Source organism: Apostichopus japonicus, chromosome 15 (assembly GCF_037975245.1).
Source record: "Apostichopus japonicus isolate 1M-3 chromosome 15, ASM3797524v1, whole genome shotgun sequence".
In the NCBI taxonomy this organism is placed as follows: domain Eukaryota; kingdom Metazoa; phylum Echinodermata; class Holothuroidea; order Aspidochirotida; family Stichopodidae; genus Apostichopus; species Apostichopus japonicus.
The window spans coordinates 7,807,773-7,827,344 of record NC_092575.1 but is presented as its reverse complement, the minus strand read 5'-3'; the positions used below and the strand labels follow the sequence as shown (position 1 = coordinate 7,827,344).

The 19,572-nt window shown below is 36.6% G+C and overlaps 1 protein-coding gene across 2 annotated transcripts; it reads left to right on the top strand.

Moving 5' to 3' along the window:
- The first annotated feature begins 177 nt into the window (after positions 1-177).
- On the top strand, positions 178-13,779 carry LOC139981117 (allatostatin-A receptor-like). Of its 2 annotated transcripts, none has more exons than XM_071993298.1 (2): positions 178-1,328; positions 11,625-13,779. In XM_071993298.1, exons 1-2 carry the CDS (start codon positions 637-639, stop codon positions 12,013-12,015), a joined length of 1,083 nt encoding a protein of 360 aa, XP_071849399.1. In that variant the 5' UTR covers positions 178-636; the 3' UTR covers positions 12,016-13,779. The 2 variants fall into 2 exon arrangements, with proteins under 2 accessions (XP_071849399.1, XP_071849398.1); XM_071993297.1 differs by having other exon boundaries at positions 178-1,324; positions 11,621-13,777.
- The last annotated feature ends 5,793 nt before the right edge of the window (positions 13,780-19,572 follow it).

The window sequence follows — 19,572 nt, the reverse complement described above, 5'->3', positions numbered from 1 at the left end:
AAGCAGATCTTCTTCAACTGTACTCCATTCTTTTTCCATTCTCATAGTATATTGTAATCGCCATCGACGGTCATATATTCAATTAGCCTGTATATATATATATATATATATATATATATATATATATATATATATATATATATATATATATATATACGTGCAGTTCAGGTGGATTTATCAGAGCCAGCCCAAGATGTACGGCTCTGCGTTGGATATACTTCGCCGTCAGTGTTTTCGTCACCGATTTGTGGTTTCGTGTGCGGTTTGAAAGAAATGATTTATTCCACATAATGATAATGATCGCTGATTAGACGAAACTACGCACTTAATATTTGACTAATTACTGTGACGATACAAGTACTTAATGGAGGGCAGTAAGGCTGGACGGCCGTGATTGATAATATCAACTGCAGTTAAAAACCAGGCAAAACCTTCAAAGAAGTGTGACATAGCTAGATCTATATCTATATATAAAACACAGATTTGTAACTATTTCTGATACATATATAATATTCTTTAGCAGGCATAGCCATCGAGTTCACTTCGTGCAAGATCACTTTATTTTGCAATCAGATCTAACTGGGGTGTAGTACAGCTGGTTTGGCAAATTTCGAATGTTCATCTTCAATCTGTACCATGGAATCTACAAATATTACGGAGAGACCTAGAATGGAAACCGGATGGGCAGTTGGAATAGAACATAACATTTTTGTTCGTGTAATTTACGGCTTTATCGCAGCAGTTGGAATCACCGGTAACTTTTTGGTATGTTTCGCCTTAATTCGACTCCCAGCGTTGCGAAATCGAACGAGTCAATTTATAATACACCTCAGTGTTACCGATATGTTGACTTGTGTTTGGGTGATACCCTTTCACTTTTTCCCATCCACCCCTTCTGTACCAGATGGGTTTCTTGGCGAGTTTATTTGTCGAGTTTTCGTGTCTAAATATCCTCTGTGGGTGACCATAATAGCGTCCATCTACAGCCTGCTCTCTGTTAACTTGGAACGATTTGTTGCTATCGTGTATCCATTGGTTTACAAGAATATGTTTACAATTAAAAAGAGTCTGTTTATTATGCTCCTGTGTTGGTTAATTGGATCTTTCGCAAACATGTGGTTCTTTTACAATTTTGATTACGACTCTTCTGTAAAGAGCTGTATTTTTGTCCCATTTTCTTCGAGAGTGCAGCTATTCATAGGGGTGTATGTATTTATCCTCATTTACGTATTTCCGATCACGGCAAATACGTTTGCTCAGTATTACATGATTAAGACATTGAAGCAACAAATCATCGCCAGCAAAGTGACCAGGCAAACTACAGGTAGGTCATTATCCTTGAAATCAGTATGAAATGTGGGGGGGGGGGGAGATGTATAGGACGGGGGGGGGGTGTTTTGAGAGCGACAACACCATATTCTGAAACAAATATAGCATTTTATATCATAAAGTATACCCTGCGCATTATTACTGTCTATTATTTATTTTTAATAAGGCGCTGGGGGAGGGGAGAGATATTTCAAATTTCCAAACCATGACCTTCTAGAGAGTTTGAGCTGGAGTATTAGAAAGTTTACTATTAACTTTCTCAGCTTTTATATGTCTGCTCTTGCATGAAACTGTCCTTACTTTTCACCCAAACACAATTTCTAAAACTGCCATGAAATGATTTGTAATCCTCATGATGTTTCACAACTGCATATTATGTAGCTTCATATCAAAGCACTGAAAAGAATGTCAGGTATGCAAAGGTTCATATCGGGTATGGCGTACATAGGAAACCGTTATAATTGATATGCCCGGACCGACGGCGTCCACTTTGGACTTTTCTGTTATTTAATATTAATATTTATGACTTGTTACTCTTTAAAGTCATTTTATTCAGGCTGCATGTATTGAAGACATATACGGTAGTTTGTATTTACCTGTCATGTGGAAATACCACCAAAAAATTGAAAAGACTTCGAAACTCAACCATCATAACACTGCCACTAAGAAGCGTTACATTACATTTGCATACAGTAAGTACCAGTATAACTATACTGTAGCATTCAAACGGGGTCCTCCTATATACTCTTAACGCACCTTTCGTGAAACGAAGAACGGCAATCGAGGATCATTGTAGTGTGTTACGTTAGCAACCTCACTGTTGTGTATAGGCTATACAGATAAGACTCGATGATGGGCCTAGCACCTCGCCTAGTCTTAAGATCATATTTCCTTGAAATTTCATTGATAACCCCAACCCCTTCCCCAAATCCTTTTAATTGTCTCATATCCACTCCCTCCCCTCATTCCCCCTCCCAACCCACACCCCCCTCCCATTTTTCTTCATCCACGACACCACAGCACCGTTGTGTTGAAATGGATCTCTCTCTCTCTCTCTCTCTGGGTATAGGGCTACATGTAAACTCTCTTCGCAGTACACCCATCCCCTTCGATCTATTTAACTTCTCATACAAACGAGAATTCATATGCATAAAACTGGTAAGTGGCGTTAATCGGTGTGAAAAATTTTGATGAACTTCAATGTTTGCTTGCTTTCTCTTGCACGTTTCTAGGAAAATCAAAGACATCGTTATTTGGTCGTCGTACTTAAAACTTAGAAAACAAGTCGGTCGCTATAACGTCAACATTTTGATAATTATTCTGATAGTTACTGCTAAGAGAGATAAACCATTAATTACCATATATATTGTATACTCAACACTTACTATGTGTCTGACATACACGCAGGGACACCACCCGATAAGATTTAGGCCCTGTTCTCATCTACCCTGCTGAAATTATATATATATATATATATATATATATATATATATATATATATATATATATATATATATATATATGTATATACATATACATATATATATATATATATATATATATATATATATATATATATATATATATATCGAGAATCGACTATCAATGCATGCAGACAGTTCCCGTATTCGAGAATTCCGAACACTCACTGCTAATGACGTCATAATTTTATTGGACGACGAACGGTCATTGTCCATCATAAATAACTTGACGCAGTGAAAATTTCCTACCGTACTATAGAGTCTCAGCGTATGCATCTGCACTTCTTGATAATTGATACGTGCTTTAACGGGAAATTTGAAAACTGTTTGTACCTATTTTAATCTGTTGAACCTCTCCGGGTGATGCCGTATTCAAATCTCTAAATTTTCCTTTAAAGAAGAAAGGTAAAATGAAAACAGACCTCAAAAAGTACATTTCTGGACAGATATTTGCATGTATGAGTGACTGATTGAACCTAATGAGTCTGCCTATGGCTGATGTCAATATGCAGGGTCATGATCGCCCCTGCATGCAGTTGCTGTAAACAAAAAACCAACAAAAAAAAAAAAACAAGAAATAAAAAGGTTATTTATGACATCAAAAGTCCAGAGGGACTGTATTGATTTTACGGGTCGTCTTGTCTTCATCTTCTTCATTGTTATACAGTTGGACACGGAAATCTGATAATTGTTTCGGGACAAATTGCTATAAGCCATGAGTAAGGATATCAATCGAAGCCAAATATGGAGCTGTTTTTACATTCGATTTGACAACCATTTCTGTATATCCCGATATGGTTTATACAACCATTCCCCTCTCTTGCCGCCCTCTCTGGTGTGTCTGGTCGATTGAATTCTGCTGTATGGTGTGGGAGCACTGACCCCTAGAGGTCAGTGTTTGGGAGAGGGAGAGGAGAAGAGAGAGAGGGGGAGGGGAAGGGTGGAGGGGGAGGGGGATTTATACCTACAAAATGTTTAATTGTAGTTGACATCTATTCTTTGTTGTTTTAATATATAATCTGAAGGATAATGTGTGTGGATATTACATGATTTAGACAGAATAAAACACGGACTTGAAACATTTCCAACGTTACGCAACATCCATGCAAAGCTTTATGGAAATGTGGAATGTGATATCAATGAATTAAAATTAGAAGCTTTGACTGGCCAGCATGAAACCTCTGTAAGCTATATACACTGCCTCACAATGAGCATGCATGGAAACAGTTTTATTACGAGATAAGTTACAGTGCGAACAATGTTGTAGCTAGCAACATGACTTCGTTACAACAACGGTATAAACTTTTACAACCAGTTACTGGGCAGTAAGATTTGAAAAAAAAACAATGTAAAATCAGAGGTACATTTTTTTAGGGGTAACAATTCCATTTTGTCCCTATCGTCCTAATATTCCAGAAACAGCTCGTGGTCTGTCAAAAAACGTCAAATTCTGAGCCAGAGAGTGGAGCCAATATGCCAAGCATTTAGGCCTGTACTCGCAAACAACAATAATGTAATGTCTCAGTTGGTCAACTCTTTTTGGCCTATAATTCTTGTTCGCGTCTGTAAGTATAGCTAAAACTAATTTCGAATTACCGGTTACAAATGGGGGGGGGGGGGGGCGTGAGGTTGGGGGTGAGAAAAAAGGATATTGAAACAGTGACGTCAAATAAAGCAACAATCATATAATCTTTGGAAGAAAATGACAAACATTCCAAACATTGCTAAATTTGACAACATTCACATATTTCAAAGTGCTTAAGTAATCCTTCACATCGATAAATCGATCAAATTCAGAGTTTTCTTTCCATCAAATTAACGTCATGTAAAACGAAGTATATATCTTAACTGCGGTGCAAACAGTTTATTGTTTTACAAACATACGTGACCTTATCCAGATTTAAAAGATGTATAAGCCCTTGAAAGAATACTTCACTTATAACTTGTTGTGCTGAAAATCTCGACCTTCATCACGCGAGTACATCAATACAAGAGTCTTGAAACTAAGGGGAAAAAAACTGTGAAATCAGTTTTTTGTTTTGATTTGATCGGTTTCATTCATCAGCTATCACATTAAAATCTCAAATTAAGAGATTTTCCCTGCGATATAGGTGACCGAAGCACAGTTTTCTGCTCCTAAAATACGAATAAAATATTCGGAATCGTAAATTATATCTGATTAAAGTACAATCTGAATGATAATCCATTTTTGTGTTTGAAGAACTTTCTACATCTCGTGTATTTCCTCACCATTCATACATCCGTTGTACGTGAGTTTAATTCACGCGGTGCGCGCCTATATGTCAGTTTGTATATTATGAATTTATTGTTCTACGAATTACGAAAGAAGTCTAAAGAGACGTAACAATCACGCAAGTTCACAAACGGGAAATAAATGGTATCATTTTCTGTTCGCATTGATTGCGATGTACGTTGTTTCTATGATAGAAATCTGTTAGTTAGGAGACTGGTTTCTCTAAAATCCGGGAGAGCAAAATGTTTGAGTAAAAAAAAAAAACACTTCAAACGCACAGTCACGGCGTACGGATTAAACAGGGACATGGGGTGGAGGGTTGCACACATTTATAATTTATTATTCATTTCGTCTTTCCCTAAAGAAGCCGCAGATTAACGGATCTTGTAAGCTGTTTCTATAAATTGTGGTGATTCGATTCATTATTGAACTGAACATGGACAGAAGCCGACCGAAATATCAGTTTGCGTTCCCTGTATATTACGATACCTCATTGAAAATGAAAAATATAATTTAAAAACAATTAAGAAAAACATGTGCTCATTAATTTGAACCTTCTCTGAACCACCGTCTCACAGTAAAGTAGCAAAGTAATCCATACGCATATTAATCTGATTTATATATACCTATTGTCATGGCAACCGAGGATTCGGTTAGTCCTCGCTCTTCCGCACACCCATCTTCATTTCTTCTAAAAGCAGATCTTGCAACATTTGGAATAACAATGAAGATGTCCCTCGCATTTAATGATGTAAAGCCCGCTTAATGATGTAAAGCCCGCTTAATGATGTACAAACCGCTTAATGATGTAGAGACCGCTTAATGATGTAGAGACCGCTTAATGATGTAAAGACCGCTTAATGATGTAAAGACCGCTTAATGATGTAAAGACCGCTTAATGATGACAAGACCGTAGTAAGTGAGAAGATAAACTACAGCGGCAGTCATGGCCTATGGAGATCGGTATAATACAAGGTTCTATAATTGCGGATCGTGGCACACGATGGGGAAAATGGTAAATCCCGCTCTTATCATCAATGTAAAGTACAGACGGTCAAAATGAAAAGATTTTATTTACAACCGCATGTTCATGAAATGCATTAACTCTATAGAACGCCGATTTGTGTGGCCCATCATCTGCATTACATTACATGTACAATCATGCTTGCGACAGCTATATGTGTGGGTGTATGTTTGCGTGTTTTTCATTTGTATTACTCTATACTTGGTGCCCTACATTTTGCCACAATAAAGATGTCTATATATAACCTCAAATAATGATATTTTTGTTTTTTTCATGTCATATTAGGAAGCATTCCTTCATGAAATGCCCCAGAAACCCCAGCTCCCGTAAATAAAGACGGCTCTTATATTATAGTTTGATGAAGTGACGGGACTGTGACGGTGAATAACTATAAACATATGAACGTTGGTATTCTTGTCCGTCAACGAGAGTTTAGGCCATTCATTAACTCACGACATATAATTATGAATAAGAGAGTAGATGTATCGATATGATACGTGCATATATCAATTAGTCATAATAATGGATTTAATTATTAAAGAGAGAACTATTTCACAACAATTCAAGTTTTCTGCTTCAAGTTTTGAATTATGAAATATAACGAAAGGTACGTCAGAATACACCCACTCATCAATAGCAATATATTTTCTACATCCATCCAAACATACACAAACATTGCCGACAAGTTACTCCAGAACATGGATGGATGGATTTTATGGACCGATTGACGGACGGACGCAATGGATGGATGGATGGATGGATGGATGGATGGATGGATGGATGGACGGATGGATGGATGGACGGACGGACGGACGGATGGATGGATGAATGGATGGGATGGATGGATGGGATGGATGGTTGGATATTATGGATCGATTGGCGGACGGACGGAATAGATGGATGGATGGAAGGATGAATGGATGGACGAATGGATGGATGGACGGACGGACGGACGGACGGATGGATGGATGGATGGGATGGATTGGATGGATGGATGGATGGATGGGATGGATGGATGGACTGACGGAATGGATGGGTGGATGGGATGGATGGATGGATGAATGGATGAATGGATGGGATGGATGGTTGGATATTATGGATCGATTGACGGACGGACGGAATGGATGGATGGACGGACGGACGGACGGACGGACGGACGGACGGACGGACGGACGGACGGACGGACGGACGGACGGACGGACGGGATGGATGGATGGATGGATGGATGGATGGATGGATGGATGGATGGATGGATGGATGGATGGATGGATGGATGGATGGATGGATGGATGGATGGATGGATGGATGGATGGATGGATGGATGGATGGATGGATGGATGGATGGATGGATGGATGGATGGATGGATGGATGGATGGATGGATGGATGGATGGATGGATGGATGGATGGATGGATGGATGGATGGATGGATGGATGGATGGATGGATGGATGGATGGATGGATGGATGGATGGATGGATGGATGGATGGATGGATGGATGGATGGATGGATGAATGGATGGATGGATGGGATGGATGGATGGGATGGATGGTTGGATATTATGGATCGATTGACGGACGGACGGAATGGACGGACGGACGGACGTCAATTACTGTGAAGGGTAATTACCAGTTAAATGTTCCAACTTGGACAAGAATAATAATTCCGAAATTTGAAAAGAGGACAAAAGTCAACTTTGTTGTACCGATATACTAGTTATATATCTCCTGGTATACACGTTGCTGCATTTGTGTGACTATATAGGCTGCAAAATACTGCATGTACAGATTGCAATTTTGATATACCGCATCAAATAAATTATTAAGACAAGACGCCGTTATATCAGTGGTTATTATATACATATTGCACGCAACCTTTCGGTATGTGTAAAAAATCCCGTAAATATTACAAATATCTGAAAACATATGGAAAGCCATACATTTCAAATAAGAAGCTTTCAGTTCGGATATTGCGTGACTTATTCGTCCTTGAAATTACTAAGAAAAGAAAAATGTGATCATTAACGGGCGATTAATTTGAAGATACTTTCATTGTAATTGGTCTACCGAGTATACAGGGCTTATAGTATTCAGTACAGGTTACGTCAGTTGCGTAATGTCATGGTTTGTACCAATGCATGAGAATAACAAGGAAACAATTTATTCCGTTCAGTATTATTAACCTTCAAATATAGATCTACATAAGTGCATCTTTGACGGTAATACTTATTTGTTCCGGCATGATGTGTGACGTGGTTTTGGCTTGGTGGAATTTAAAATTGAATTGTAGAGTTCTACTAGAGTCACTACTGATTATAAGCCTATACAGTTTAATGTTCATGCTAAGGTTGCTTATAACAAACTTAAAGTATCTGTGGTATTCTGCCTTGTAGAGTTCGACTCACTCTTTATTATAAGCCTATAAAGTTTAAGGTTTATGGTAAGGTTGCTTATAACAAACTAAAAGTCTTTGTGGTATTTCTGCCTTGTAGAGTTCTAGTAGTCACTCTTTACTGTAGGACTATAGAGTTTAAGGTTTATGCTAAGGTTGCTTATACCAACTAAAAGTCTTTGTGGTATTCTGCCTTGAAGAGTTCGACTCACTCTTTATTATTAGCCTATAAAGTTTAAGGTTTATGATGAGGTAGCTATAACAAACTAAAAGTCTAGTGGTATTCTGCTTTATAGAGTTCGACTAGCTATTTATTATAAGCCTAAATAGTTTAAGGTTTATGATAAGGTTGCTTATAACAAACTAAAATTCTAGTGGTATTCTGCTTTGTAGAGTTCGACTCGCTCTTTATTATAAGCCTAAAAAGTTTAAGGTATATGATAAGGTTGCTTATAACAAACTAAAAGTCTTTGTGGTATTTCTGCCTTGAAGAGTTCTAGTAGTCACTCTTTACTGTAGGCCTATAAAGTTTAAGGTTTATGCTAAGGTTGCTTTTAACAAACTAAAAGTCTTTGTGGTATTCTGCCTTGTAGAGTTCGACTCACTCTTTATTATAAGCCTATAACGTTTAAGGTTTACGATAAGGTAGCTTATAACAAACTAAAAGTCTTTGTGGTATTTCTGCCTTGAAGAGTTCGACTCACTCTTTATTATAAGCCTATCAAGTTTATGGTTTATGATAAGGTTGCTTATAACAAACTAAAAGTCTTTGTGGTATTTCTGCCTTGAAGAGTTCGACTCACTCTTTATTATAAGCCTAGAAAGTTTATGGTTTATGATAAGGTTGCTTATAACAGACTAAAAGTCTAGTGGTATTCTGCTTTGTAGAGTTCGACTCACTCTTTATTATAAGCCTAAAAAGTTTAAGGCTTATGATAAGGTTGCTTATAACAAACTAAAAGTCTTTGTGGGGTTCTGCCTTGTAGAGTTCGACTCACCTTTTATTAAAGGCCTAAACTATAGTTTAAGATTTATGCTAATGTTAAATTATGACAAGACTCAAGTCGTTGTGGTATTCTACCTTGTAGAGTTCTCTGTTTATTATACATTTAATTCACCTTACTGTCTGCATTTTAAGACATTTATTTGAGGTCTCCAGTTATTGTTCTATAAATGCGACCTTTGTTCATCTCGTTCTCCTCCATGTTCCCATCAATCACTTCTCTTCCTTGTGGAGAGTTCTCTCTGTGACAACTACCGCTTATAAATTTTCCAATCTATTTTTTTTAATTGGATACACGACCCCAATAAAATTCTGTCAAGCATTTCCGCCCTCTTTCATGCAGCCCTCGTTATATGATAAAACTCCTTTGTACTCTTTCCCGCGAGTATACTTTCTATAGGTAGTCAAGGGGCCTATTATGACGCAGTATATCAAGTATGACAAGTTTTCGGAAACTTCATGTTTTTACCATAGCAACGGAAAGTAAAAGAAACTTGAAGTGTGCTATAACAAGCCACTTGATGAGTTTCACAAAAGTAAAACTAAACGATAATGTGATTTTGAAAGGATATGTCCAAAATCGTCTCTATCAAGTACTTCATTTGGCATTTGCCGAATTAGTACGTATATAAGGTAGACTGACATTTCTTTATTGTCCAAAGTAAAATATAAAAACAAAAAATATCCACACATGATTCCCTCTAGAAGTTTCTTATTGTACTTGTAATTTTTAAATTAAACCAAAGAGTATATGTGCACCGTGAGTGCACCTCCCCCCCTCCCCACATTTATATAGGGGTCCCGGCATACTTCGACACTAAACTATGGCCGTCTTATGACATTGGGCGATGTATAGCGTACGCGATGGGCACTGGAAGTCTTGCCGCAATTTGAATGTAACCACGAGGAACGGAAGGGGCAAATCTTTAAACTGGAAAAACCACGAAGAGGTATATATGTACCTCCGGGGGAGTTTCACCTCTAACTCCCATCTTCTTCCAAGCTAACCCCTTTATAATCTAAACATCCTCCATATCCATATCCTCATAGATGTGTTAAGGCAGGCGCAAATTGCACCGACGCGACTGCGACCCGACGCGACTAAGACCAAACTTCCGTCGGGTCGCAGTCGGGTCGGTACGATTCCGACAGTCGGTTCTTGTCGTGACCAAATCGGGCATATCAAACATGTCTGATATTCGCCGTGGCGTCGGTCGACGTCACAGTTGAGTCAGGTTGCTGCAGCTTGCGGCTATCCCCGACCCTAATGCGATCCGATTTTAATTAATAGCCAACGAGGAAGCGTCGTGAAATCATGTGACGGATGCAGAAAGTCAAATGGCTGATCCCCGTGTGGACTGATGAGCAGGAGAATAAACTGTTGGGTCGCGTCTGGTTCTGGCTAGTGTGCGGCTAACCTACGATCCGAAGTCGACGCGACTAGGTGGCCACGACTCTCTTCAACTCATTCCCGACGAGTAGTCGGCAGAGTCGCGTCGGGTCGCATGTAGTCGGGTCGATGCAATTTGCCCCCTGCCTTTAGATAAATTTACATAAATTTACACAATAAACACAAGAAAATGATGGCATTGTTATACGACTTTAAGAAGAAAACAGAGAAGGAGAAAGGAAATAGATAAAAATAATTAGCAGGAGAAAACTCATTCATGACTAAAGTGACTTAAGTGAGGTGAACACGATCATCATTCATCTCCAACCAACCAACACGTCATCATACCCATTTACATGTACATGTACATCCTACATTATCAACAGGGTGATGTAGTTTAGTACACGTTCATGTGTGAAATTAAATTACCAGATTTATTAGGACGCACTTAGGACACCACCGTGTACATTTAGTACATCATTTTAAAACCTCTGTATGATCATCATTTGTGGTGTCCTTTTCGGCGTTCCATACATCGGAAGGTTAAGGTCGATTTCTTCTTTAGATTAAAAATTACATATTCACGTAATCTGTATCGGTCGTGTATAATCCCTGTTCGTGCTCGTTTATTTTATTTTATTTTTTCATTTTTTATTATTTATCAGACATTATACGGTGTAAATCATTCAGTAGTTAATACTTGAGTTTTACATTTAGTGAACTATTTTTGTTTTCTTTTCCCCAAACAGATAGAACTGTAGAGAGTGGACAATCCCAGCAAAATCCAACCCGCAGCTCATGGAAGCTTAAGACTGCTCAGGACCTAGAAAAGACGTTATTAGTAGTAGTCGTGACGTTTGCCGTCTGCTGGGCGCCAAACCAAATCATATTCTTTCTCTATAGTCTCGGAGTGCCAATTGACTTTACTCGCTGGTATTATCACTTCTCCGTGATGCTAGCTCTTTGCAATTCTTGTATCAATCCATTCATTTATACATTTAAGCACAAACCGTTCAGATATGGCGTAATGAAATCCTTGGGTGTAAAGCGTAAATCGGTCACACCGTTTCTTGGATCAGTTACCAACACCACTAGAGTAGCTCAGAACGTTCGTGTAATTTATGGGACTGACGCCAACACTTAAATGAGAAGCAAATCCCAACCATAATAATTTTCACATGTAAGATACTTTCTCCTACAAAAAAAAATATCAAGAAAAAAAAACTGGATTCTGTTTGGTAGGTATCATATCATAAATGTATCTTCACATACTCTTTTATCCTCCGTGTATTCTTTATATAAATATTTGTTGTTTTTCTTGGATATAGATTCTATTTGATATGACGTTGTTGCTAAAGTGGAGTTCCCTAACTGCATGACCCCTCAGGGGTTGCGTGAGTCCATCCCAGGGGGTTCGTGAGACGTTTCTGAAAGTCAAAACCGGAGTACTTTTTGTTGAACTAAAATCTGATATATTATGTAATTTAGTAATGTACAAAAGTCGTACCTATCGACAAACTCTTTTCGCGTTCCATACGCATATGTTGCCATAGTAGTACCGTACCGTGCGTTTTCATTACATTATTACACTACGAACTTGATCTTTTACAAAAGCACTGTTATGCGCATAATAGTATAATTATGACTCAGATCGTGTCGCGAAAAGTTGGGGGTTTGTGGACAACTCTGACATACACAGGGGGTTCGTGGGGGGTGTAAAGTTAGGGAAACCCTGGTCTAAAAGGTGGAAGAGGGGAAAGGGTGAAAGGAGGGGCGTGTTCCTCTCACTTTGATTAAACCTTTGTTTGGGTAAGAGGGTTTAGATGCAAAATGGTGTTATCCCTTCTTTCATTCTACTTATTAACTACATTTCTTTAGTTAAGGTTTAAAATGACACCAGTATATCCGACTTTGCGGGCCCGGTGATATTCAACTTTAAAATTTGTTATATATTTTAATATCTATAAATTTTAATTTATTTAAATTTTATTCCTTCTAGGCTAAATTATTGATGGCGTCGGCTCCTTAGCAACTAAGTGAGACCCTTATAATGTAAATCATATTTTTGCTGTCGTCGACGTCGGTGTTGTTGTTTTGAAATCCTAATAACTCAAGTAAAACATGTGATTTTAACTTCGTGATTTAAGCAACAGAGCATCCGTGTATGACCTTCAACACTATTTGTCCTTGATACATTTGTAATACATTACAAAAAATGTCTTTTGAGACCATAAACTTCTCATATTTTCTCATTGAGTTGCAGCTTACATCTGAGGAAGTGATTTAATGGAATGTGTATTAGACTAGTCAATTTAACTGATGAACCTCGAATGTTTAAAGATTCTTTTCTCAAATATGAGACGTAGTATAAAGAATTATAACCGGAACTGAAAGTAAAGATTTTTATCGGTCAGTAGCATAACAAAATTATTGTTTTAACTAAAGTAATCATTATGAAGTCACTTAAATAACGTAATGGTACAGCAATAGTAAAAAATATTGCAAAAATGTTGTTTCATTAACGATAAATTAATATATATATATATATATGTGTGTGTGTGTGTGTGTGTGTATAAAGATAGAGTTGGTTAGCATCATGTTTGATCTCTATAGTAAGGCAAATATGTCACAAAATCAGAACTAGTATTGTTCGATACAGGTGACAAACGCCTACAGTGGAATTACGATCTTCCTTACCGGTTTCGAACCTCTGGACATACAATCAGCGTCCATAGCATAGTGGTAAGGGTGTCAACATATAAAGCGGGAGGCCCATGTTCGAATCTCTGTGGAGGCTGGGCGTTTTATTACTTTTTTTCTGGATTTTCTTATTCATTACAATTTCAATTTTATATATATATATATTCATTTGCCTTTGTCGTTTACTTCCATTTCATTAACCAGAGCCTGTTCAAAGTATCTCTTTCGAGATCCGGCTTTAGGAATCACAAATGATTTCTAGTTGGTTAGCATCATGTTTGATCTCTATAGAGTAAGGCAAATATGTCACCAAAACAGAACTAGTTTTGTTCGATACAGGTGACAAACGCCTGCATTGGAATTACGACCTTTCTAACCGGTTTCGCACCTCTGGATATATATATATATATATATATATATATATATATATATATATATATATATATATATATATATATATCCAAATTCGGCATAAAATAAACTGCCTATCAAAAAATACTGTAATTTACCTCATCTATACTGCAATATTTGCAACTTACAATATGTTTGAGAGTACAAACACACTCTTAGAATGAGAATGACTCAACTTATATCGGCGATCAAAACAAAAAGGGATCAACCAACCTGTTGCAAATCACTTCAATTTCCCAAATCATTCAATTCAGAATTTGCGTGTTATTGCCATTGACCAGAACGATTCTTGGACAGATAAATCTAGGAAAGGAAAAGAAAATTTCTGGGAACTAAACCTAAAGACCACGGCACCATTCGGTTTAAACATCAGAAACGATCTGCCGTCCCCAGATTAGCCAAAAACAATTCCTTTGAAGTTACGACGGAATCGGATTAAAATAATCCGACACGGATTAAAATAATCCGATTTTCCTTCTTCTGCTATATCCAGCAGAAATCAATATAAGTCGCTTTGACTTCACTGCCACGCGGACACTCTTCTCTATAAAATAGTTAATAGCACATCGGAATAATTCCACTCCACGACCGGTTTACTTATTTACTATATATCTGTCATAATACTTGCTACACATTCATTTCTTATTTACGGCTTGGCTTGCCTATAAAGAGTGGTTATTCTGTGTAATTTTTCAGATTCAAAGCACCAGGGGTGCACTGTACAATTATAACACTTGTGTAATACGCTCTCAATGACAGTTATACAAAGCCAATTTATGAGCACACACCAGTAGCATCACTATGGTCGAGTGGTACGGACTTTTGTCTGTGACACAAGATCCGGGGTTCGATTCCTACCTTCGCCTAATGAGTCCCAAAAAGACGAAACCGATAGTGAAGCGGCAGTTTTCTGGTGTGTAATTTTTTAATTAACGTACTATATATCTGTCATACCACTTTCTACAAATTCATTAGATATATATATATACCCCGGACAATCACCCCCCGGACAAAAAACCCCGAAGACGAATACCTCCGAGGACAAGTACCCCCCGGAAAAATACCCCAGGACATACACCACCGAGGACAAATACCCCTGAGGATAAGTACCCCCCAGACAACTACCCCGGGACAACTACCCCCCGGACATACACCCACGAGAACAAAAACCCCCGAGGACAATTAACCCCACCCCCAGCAATTACCTCCGGGAAAACTCTACCCGCACAAATATACCGGCACAGACACCTCACCCAGGTTACTACCCGAACTAAACCAGAATACGCCCCCCCCCTCCCCCCACGAGCCCGTTAACCAAGCGGACCTTTAGCTGGTGAACTCCGTAGTACGAAAGCCCATTAGGGTCATGAAAGAAACTTTTCTTAATCTGGTATATCAGATTATTTTTCTGATATATCAGATTATTATTCTGATATATCAGATTATTATTCTGATATGAAACGTTATTATAACTAGGGAAAATCAAATTGATTTCTTAGATTATCGTTATTCTTTTTGCAAACAGAATGACCAGAGAATAGTTTTTTTTTTCAAATGGTAGTGACGTCGTGGTCTCAAACCTCTTTCTTTACTTATGTTTCATACAGTCGTACATACTATTATGAAACCTTACAGGCAATTCTGCTGGTGTAACGGGCTACACCGTAACCGGGTTTGACTATGATAGCCCAGCGGTCCATGAAACAATGCATGGGGGTATGGATGATGATCATGCACACCAAACTAGAGAGGTGGACCGTGGTTGTGCTTGCCCCGCCCCTCCCTTCTGCTCCTCCCATCCTAAAATGGCGTGCTCTCACATGAAAAAAATAGCATAGAATAATCAGGGAGCTGCTACTCCAGAGTAGCAGCTCCCTGTTAGAGTAGCAGCTCCTGGTTCTACCATTTACCATATGGCTAAACTACCCATTCCGTCTCAGAATTTACGAGTTCTACACCTCCAAATTTTGTCAGTTTCCCTCATGGCTTAAATTGGATTAGGAACGTACTCAACAGGGGTCATAAGTAATAAACAACCGAGTCTATTTATAACGCAATATTCCATTTTAGTCTAATATAATTTATCCATCAATATTTTAACTGATCAATCTTTGATGCATTATCTATTCTTGATTATGTTTTTTAGTTAACTAATTATATTTAAATATATATATATATAGAGAGAGAGAGAGAGACAACTGACGATCGCTATAACGCGTGAAACTCCGAGTTACAACTACTAGTGTTCCACTAGTCTCAACTAGTATCAACATATATATATATATATATATATATATATATATATATATATATATATATATATATATATATATATGTATATATATATATAGTAAATAAATAAAGAATAACACACCAGAAAAATTCCACTTCACGACCGGTTTCGCCCTTTTGGGACTCATCGCCTGATGAGTCCCAAAAGGACGAAAAGGGTACCATTGGTCACTGAATTCCACCCTGGTCTCCCATCACTGGCAAATATCATTCAGAAGAATTTTCACATACTTCAAACCACCTGTCATTTCAATTACAAGACCCAGAAACTTACCAGACATTCTATGTCGGGCATCCTATCAGGATGACACCCCATAAGGGACAAACAGAACTGAAAATACAGGATCATCGCCCTGTACACAAAATTGGGAAACGTGCTTACTTGTCGATTCTACTGGGGCCTTTCAGAGCAACCAAACTACACACACGTTACGAATCCGGCAGAAACTTAACTGCCTATCTAAAAATTGTCATATACTGCAATATTTGCAACTAACAATACGTTTGGGAGTAGAAAAACACTCTAAGAATGAGAACAGCATAGATCGGCGATCAAAACAACAAAGATCAACCAACCTATTTCAAATCACTTCAATCTCCCAAATCATTCGATTTTAGAATTTACGTGTTATTGCCATTGACCAAAAATCGATTCTTGGGCAGACACATCTTGAAAAGAAAAAGAAAATTTCTGGGAACCAAACCTAAATACAACGGCACCATTCGGTTTAAACATCAGAAACGAACTGCCGTCCCAGATAAGCTAAAACAATTCTATCTATCTATCTATCTATCTATCTATCTATCTATCTATCTATCTATCTATCTATCTATCTATCTATCTATCTATCTATCTATCTATCTATCTATCTATCTATCTATCTATCTATCTATCTATCTATCTATCTATCTATCTATCTATCTATCTATCTATCTATCTATCTATCTATCTATCTATCTATCTATCTATCTATCTATCTATCTATCTATCTATCTATCTATCTATCTATCTATCTATCTATCTATCTATCTATCTATCTATCTATCTATCTATCTATCTATCTATCTATCTATCTATCTATCTATCTATCTATCTATCTATCTATCTATCTATCTATCTATCTATCTATCTATCTATCTATCTATCTATCTATCTATCTATCTATCTATCTATCTATCTATCTATCTATCTATCTATCTATCTATCTATCTATCTATCTATCTATCTATCTATCTATCTATCTATCTATCTATCTATCTATCTATCTATCTATCTATCTATCTATCTATCTATCTATCTATCTATCTATCTATCTATCTATCTATCTATCTATCTATCTATCTATCTATCTATCTATCTATCTATCTATCTATCTATCTATCTATCTATCTATCTATCTATCTATCTATCTATCTATCTATCTATCTATCTATCTATCTATCTATCTATCTATCTATCTATCTATCTATCTATCTATCTATCTATCTATCTATCTATCTATCTATCTATCTATCTATCTATCTATCTATCTATCTATCTATCTATCTATCTATCTATCTATCTATCTATCTATCTATCTATCTATCTATCTATCTATCTATCTATCTATCTATCTATCTATCTATCTATCTATCTATCTATCTATCTATCTATCTATCTATCTATCTATCTATCTATCTATCTATCTATCTATCTATCTATCTATCTATCTATCTATCTATCTATCTATCTATCTATCTATCTATCTATCTATCTATCTATCTATCTATCTATCTATCTATCTATCTATCTATCTATCTATCTATCTATCTATCTATCTATCTATCTATCTATCTATCTATCTATCTATCTATCTATCTATCTATCTATCTATCTATCTATCTATCTATCTATCTATCTATCTATCTATCTATCTATCTATCTATCTATCTATCTATCTATCTATCTATCTATCTATCTATCTATCTATCTATCTATCTATCTATCTATCTATCTATCTATCTATCTATCTATCTATCTATCTATCTATCTATCTATCTATCTATCTATCTATCTATCTATCTATCTATCTATCTATCTATCTATCTATCTATCTATCTATCTATCTATCTATCTATCTATCTATCTATCTATCTATCTATCTATCTATCTATCTATCTATCTATCTATCTATCTATCTATCTATCTATCTATCTATCTATCTATCTATCTATCTATCTATCTATCTATCTATCTATCTATCTATCTATCTATCTATCTATCTATCTATCTATCTATCTATCTATCTATCTATCTATCTATCTATCTATCTATCTATCTATCTATCTATCTATCTATCTATCTATCTATCTATCTATCTATCTATCTATCTATCTATCTATCTATCTATCTATCTATCTATCTATCTATCTATCTATCTATCTATCTATCTATCTATCTATCTATCTATCTATCTATCTATCTATCTATCTATCTATCTATCTATCTATCTATCTATCTATCTATCTATCTATCTATCTATCTATCTATCTATCTATCTATCTATATATTTATATATATATATATATCGTCTATATATATATCGTCTATATCTAAAACGTCCTTCAAAGATTAAGTTCCTATAAATGATCGGATAGGAGTCTTTATTAAAATGAATCATTATTAAAAAGACAAACGAAAGAGGGTAAAAAAAAATATTCAAGTCTTGTTCTATTTTGAAATGTCTTGATTTAAAAGTCGTACATGTATAAGGATAGCATTATGTCAATCTGTGATCTTGGATAAGGGAAGCATTTACTTTCTCCTTGATTTTCCTTTGAATTCATATTTTCCAAGTGGAATGCTAACAGTGTTGACATTGAAAACAATGCAGTCATGTGGGTAATGTTTACAGCTTCAATATTTTAGATTCACCATTTTCAAAAGCCACATCCATTGTAGAAAATGAACACTGTAATCAATAACTAAATAAATAAGAACAATGCAACCTGAAGCACATGTGGTTCGATGACGTCATATTTAGACTTGATCAAGTCTTCATCTTGCGTGTGAAGGATCATTAAATCTGTGATACCTGCATAAAATGTTTCTTGCTTGGGATTAACTTCAAAAGTATGGACTGCAGGTTCCATCAGTAATGCCGACTAAAGGAAAGAAGTCCGACGGCTACTCACAACTTACCGTTGCATAATTTAGACTCCACTAGTACCACCCACCTTTTTTTGGATATTTGCTAACCACGCGCTAACCACATAAACATATATAGCATTATCCTCTAATGCTACGCTCAGACTGGTG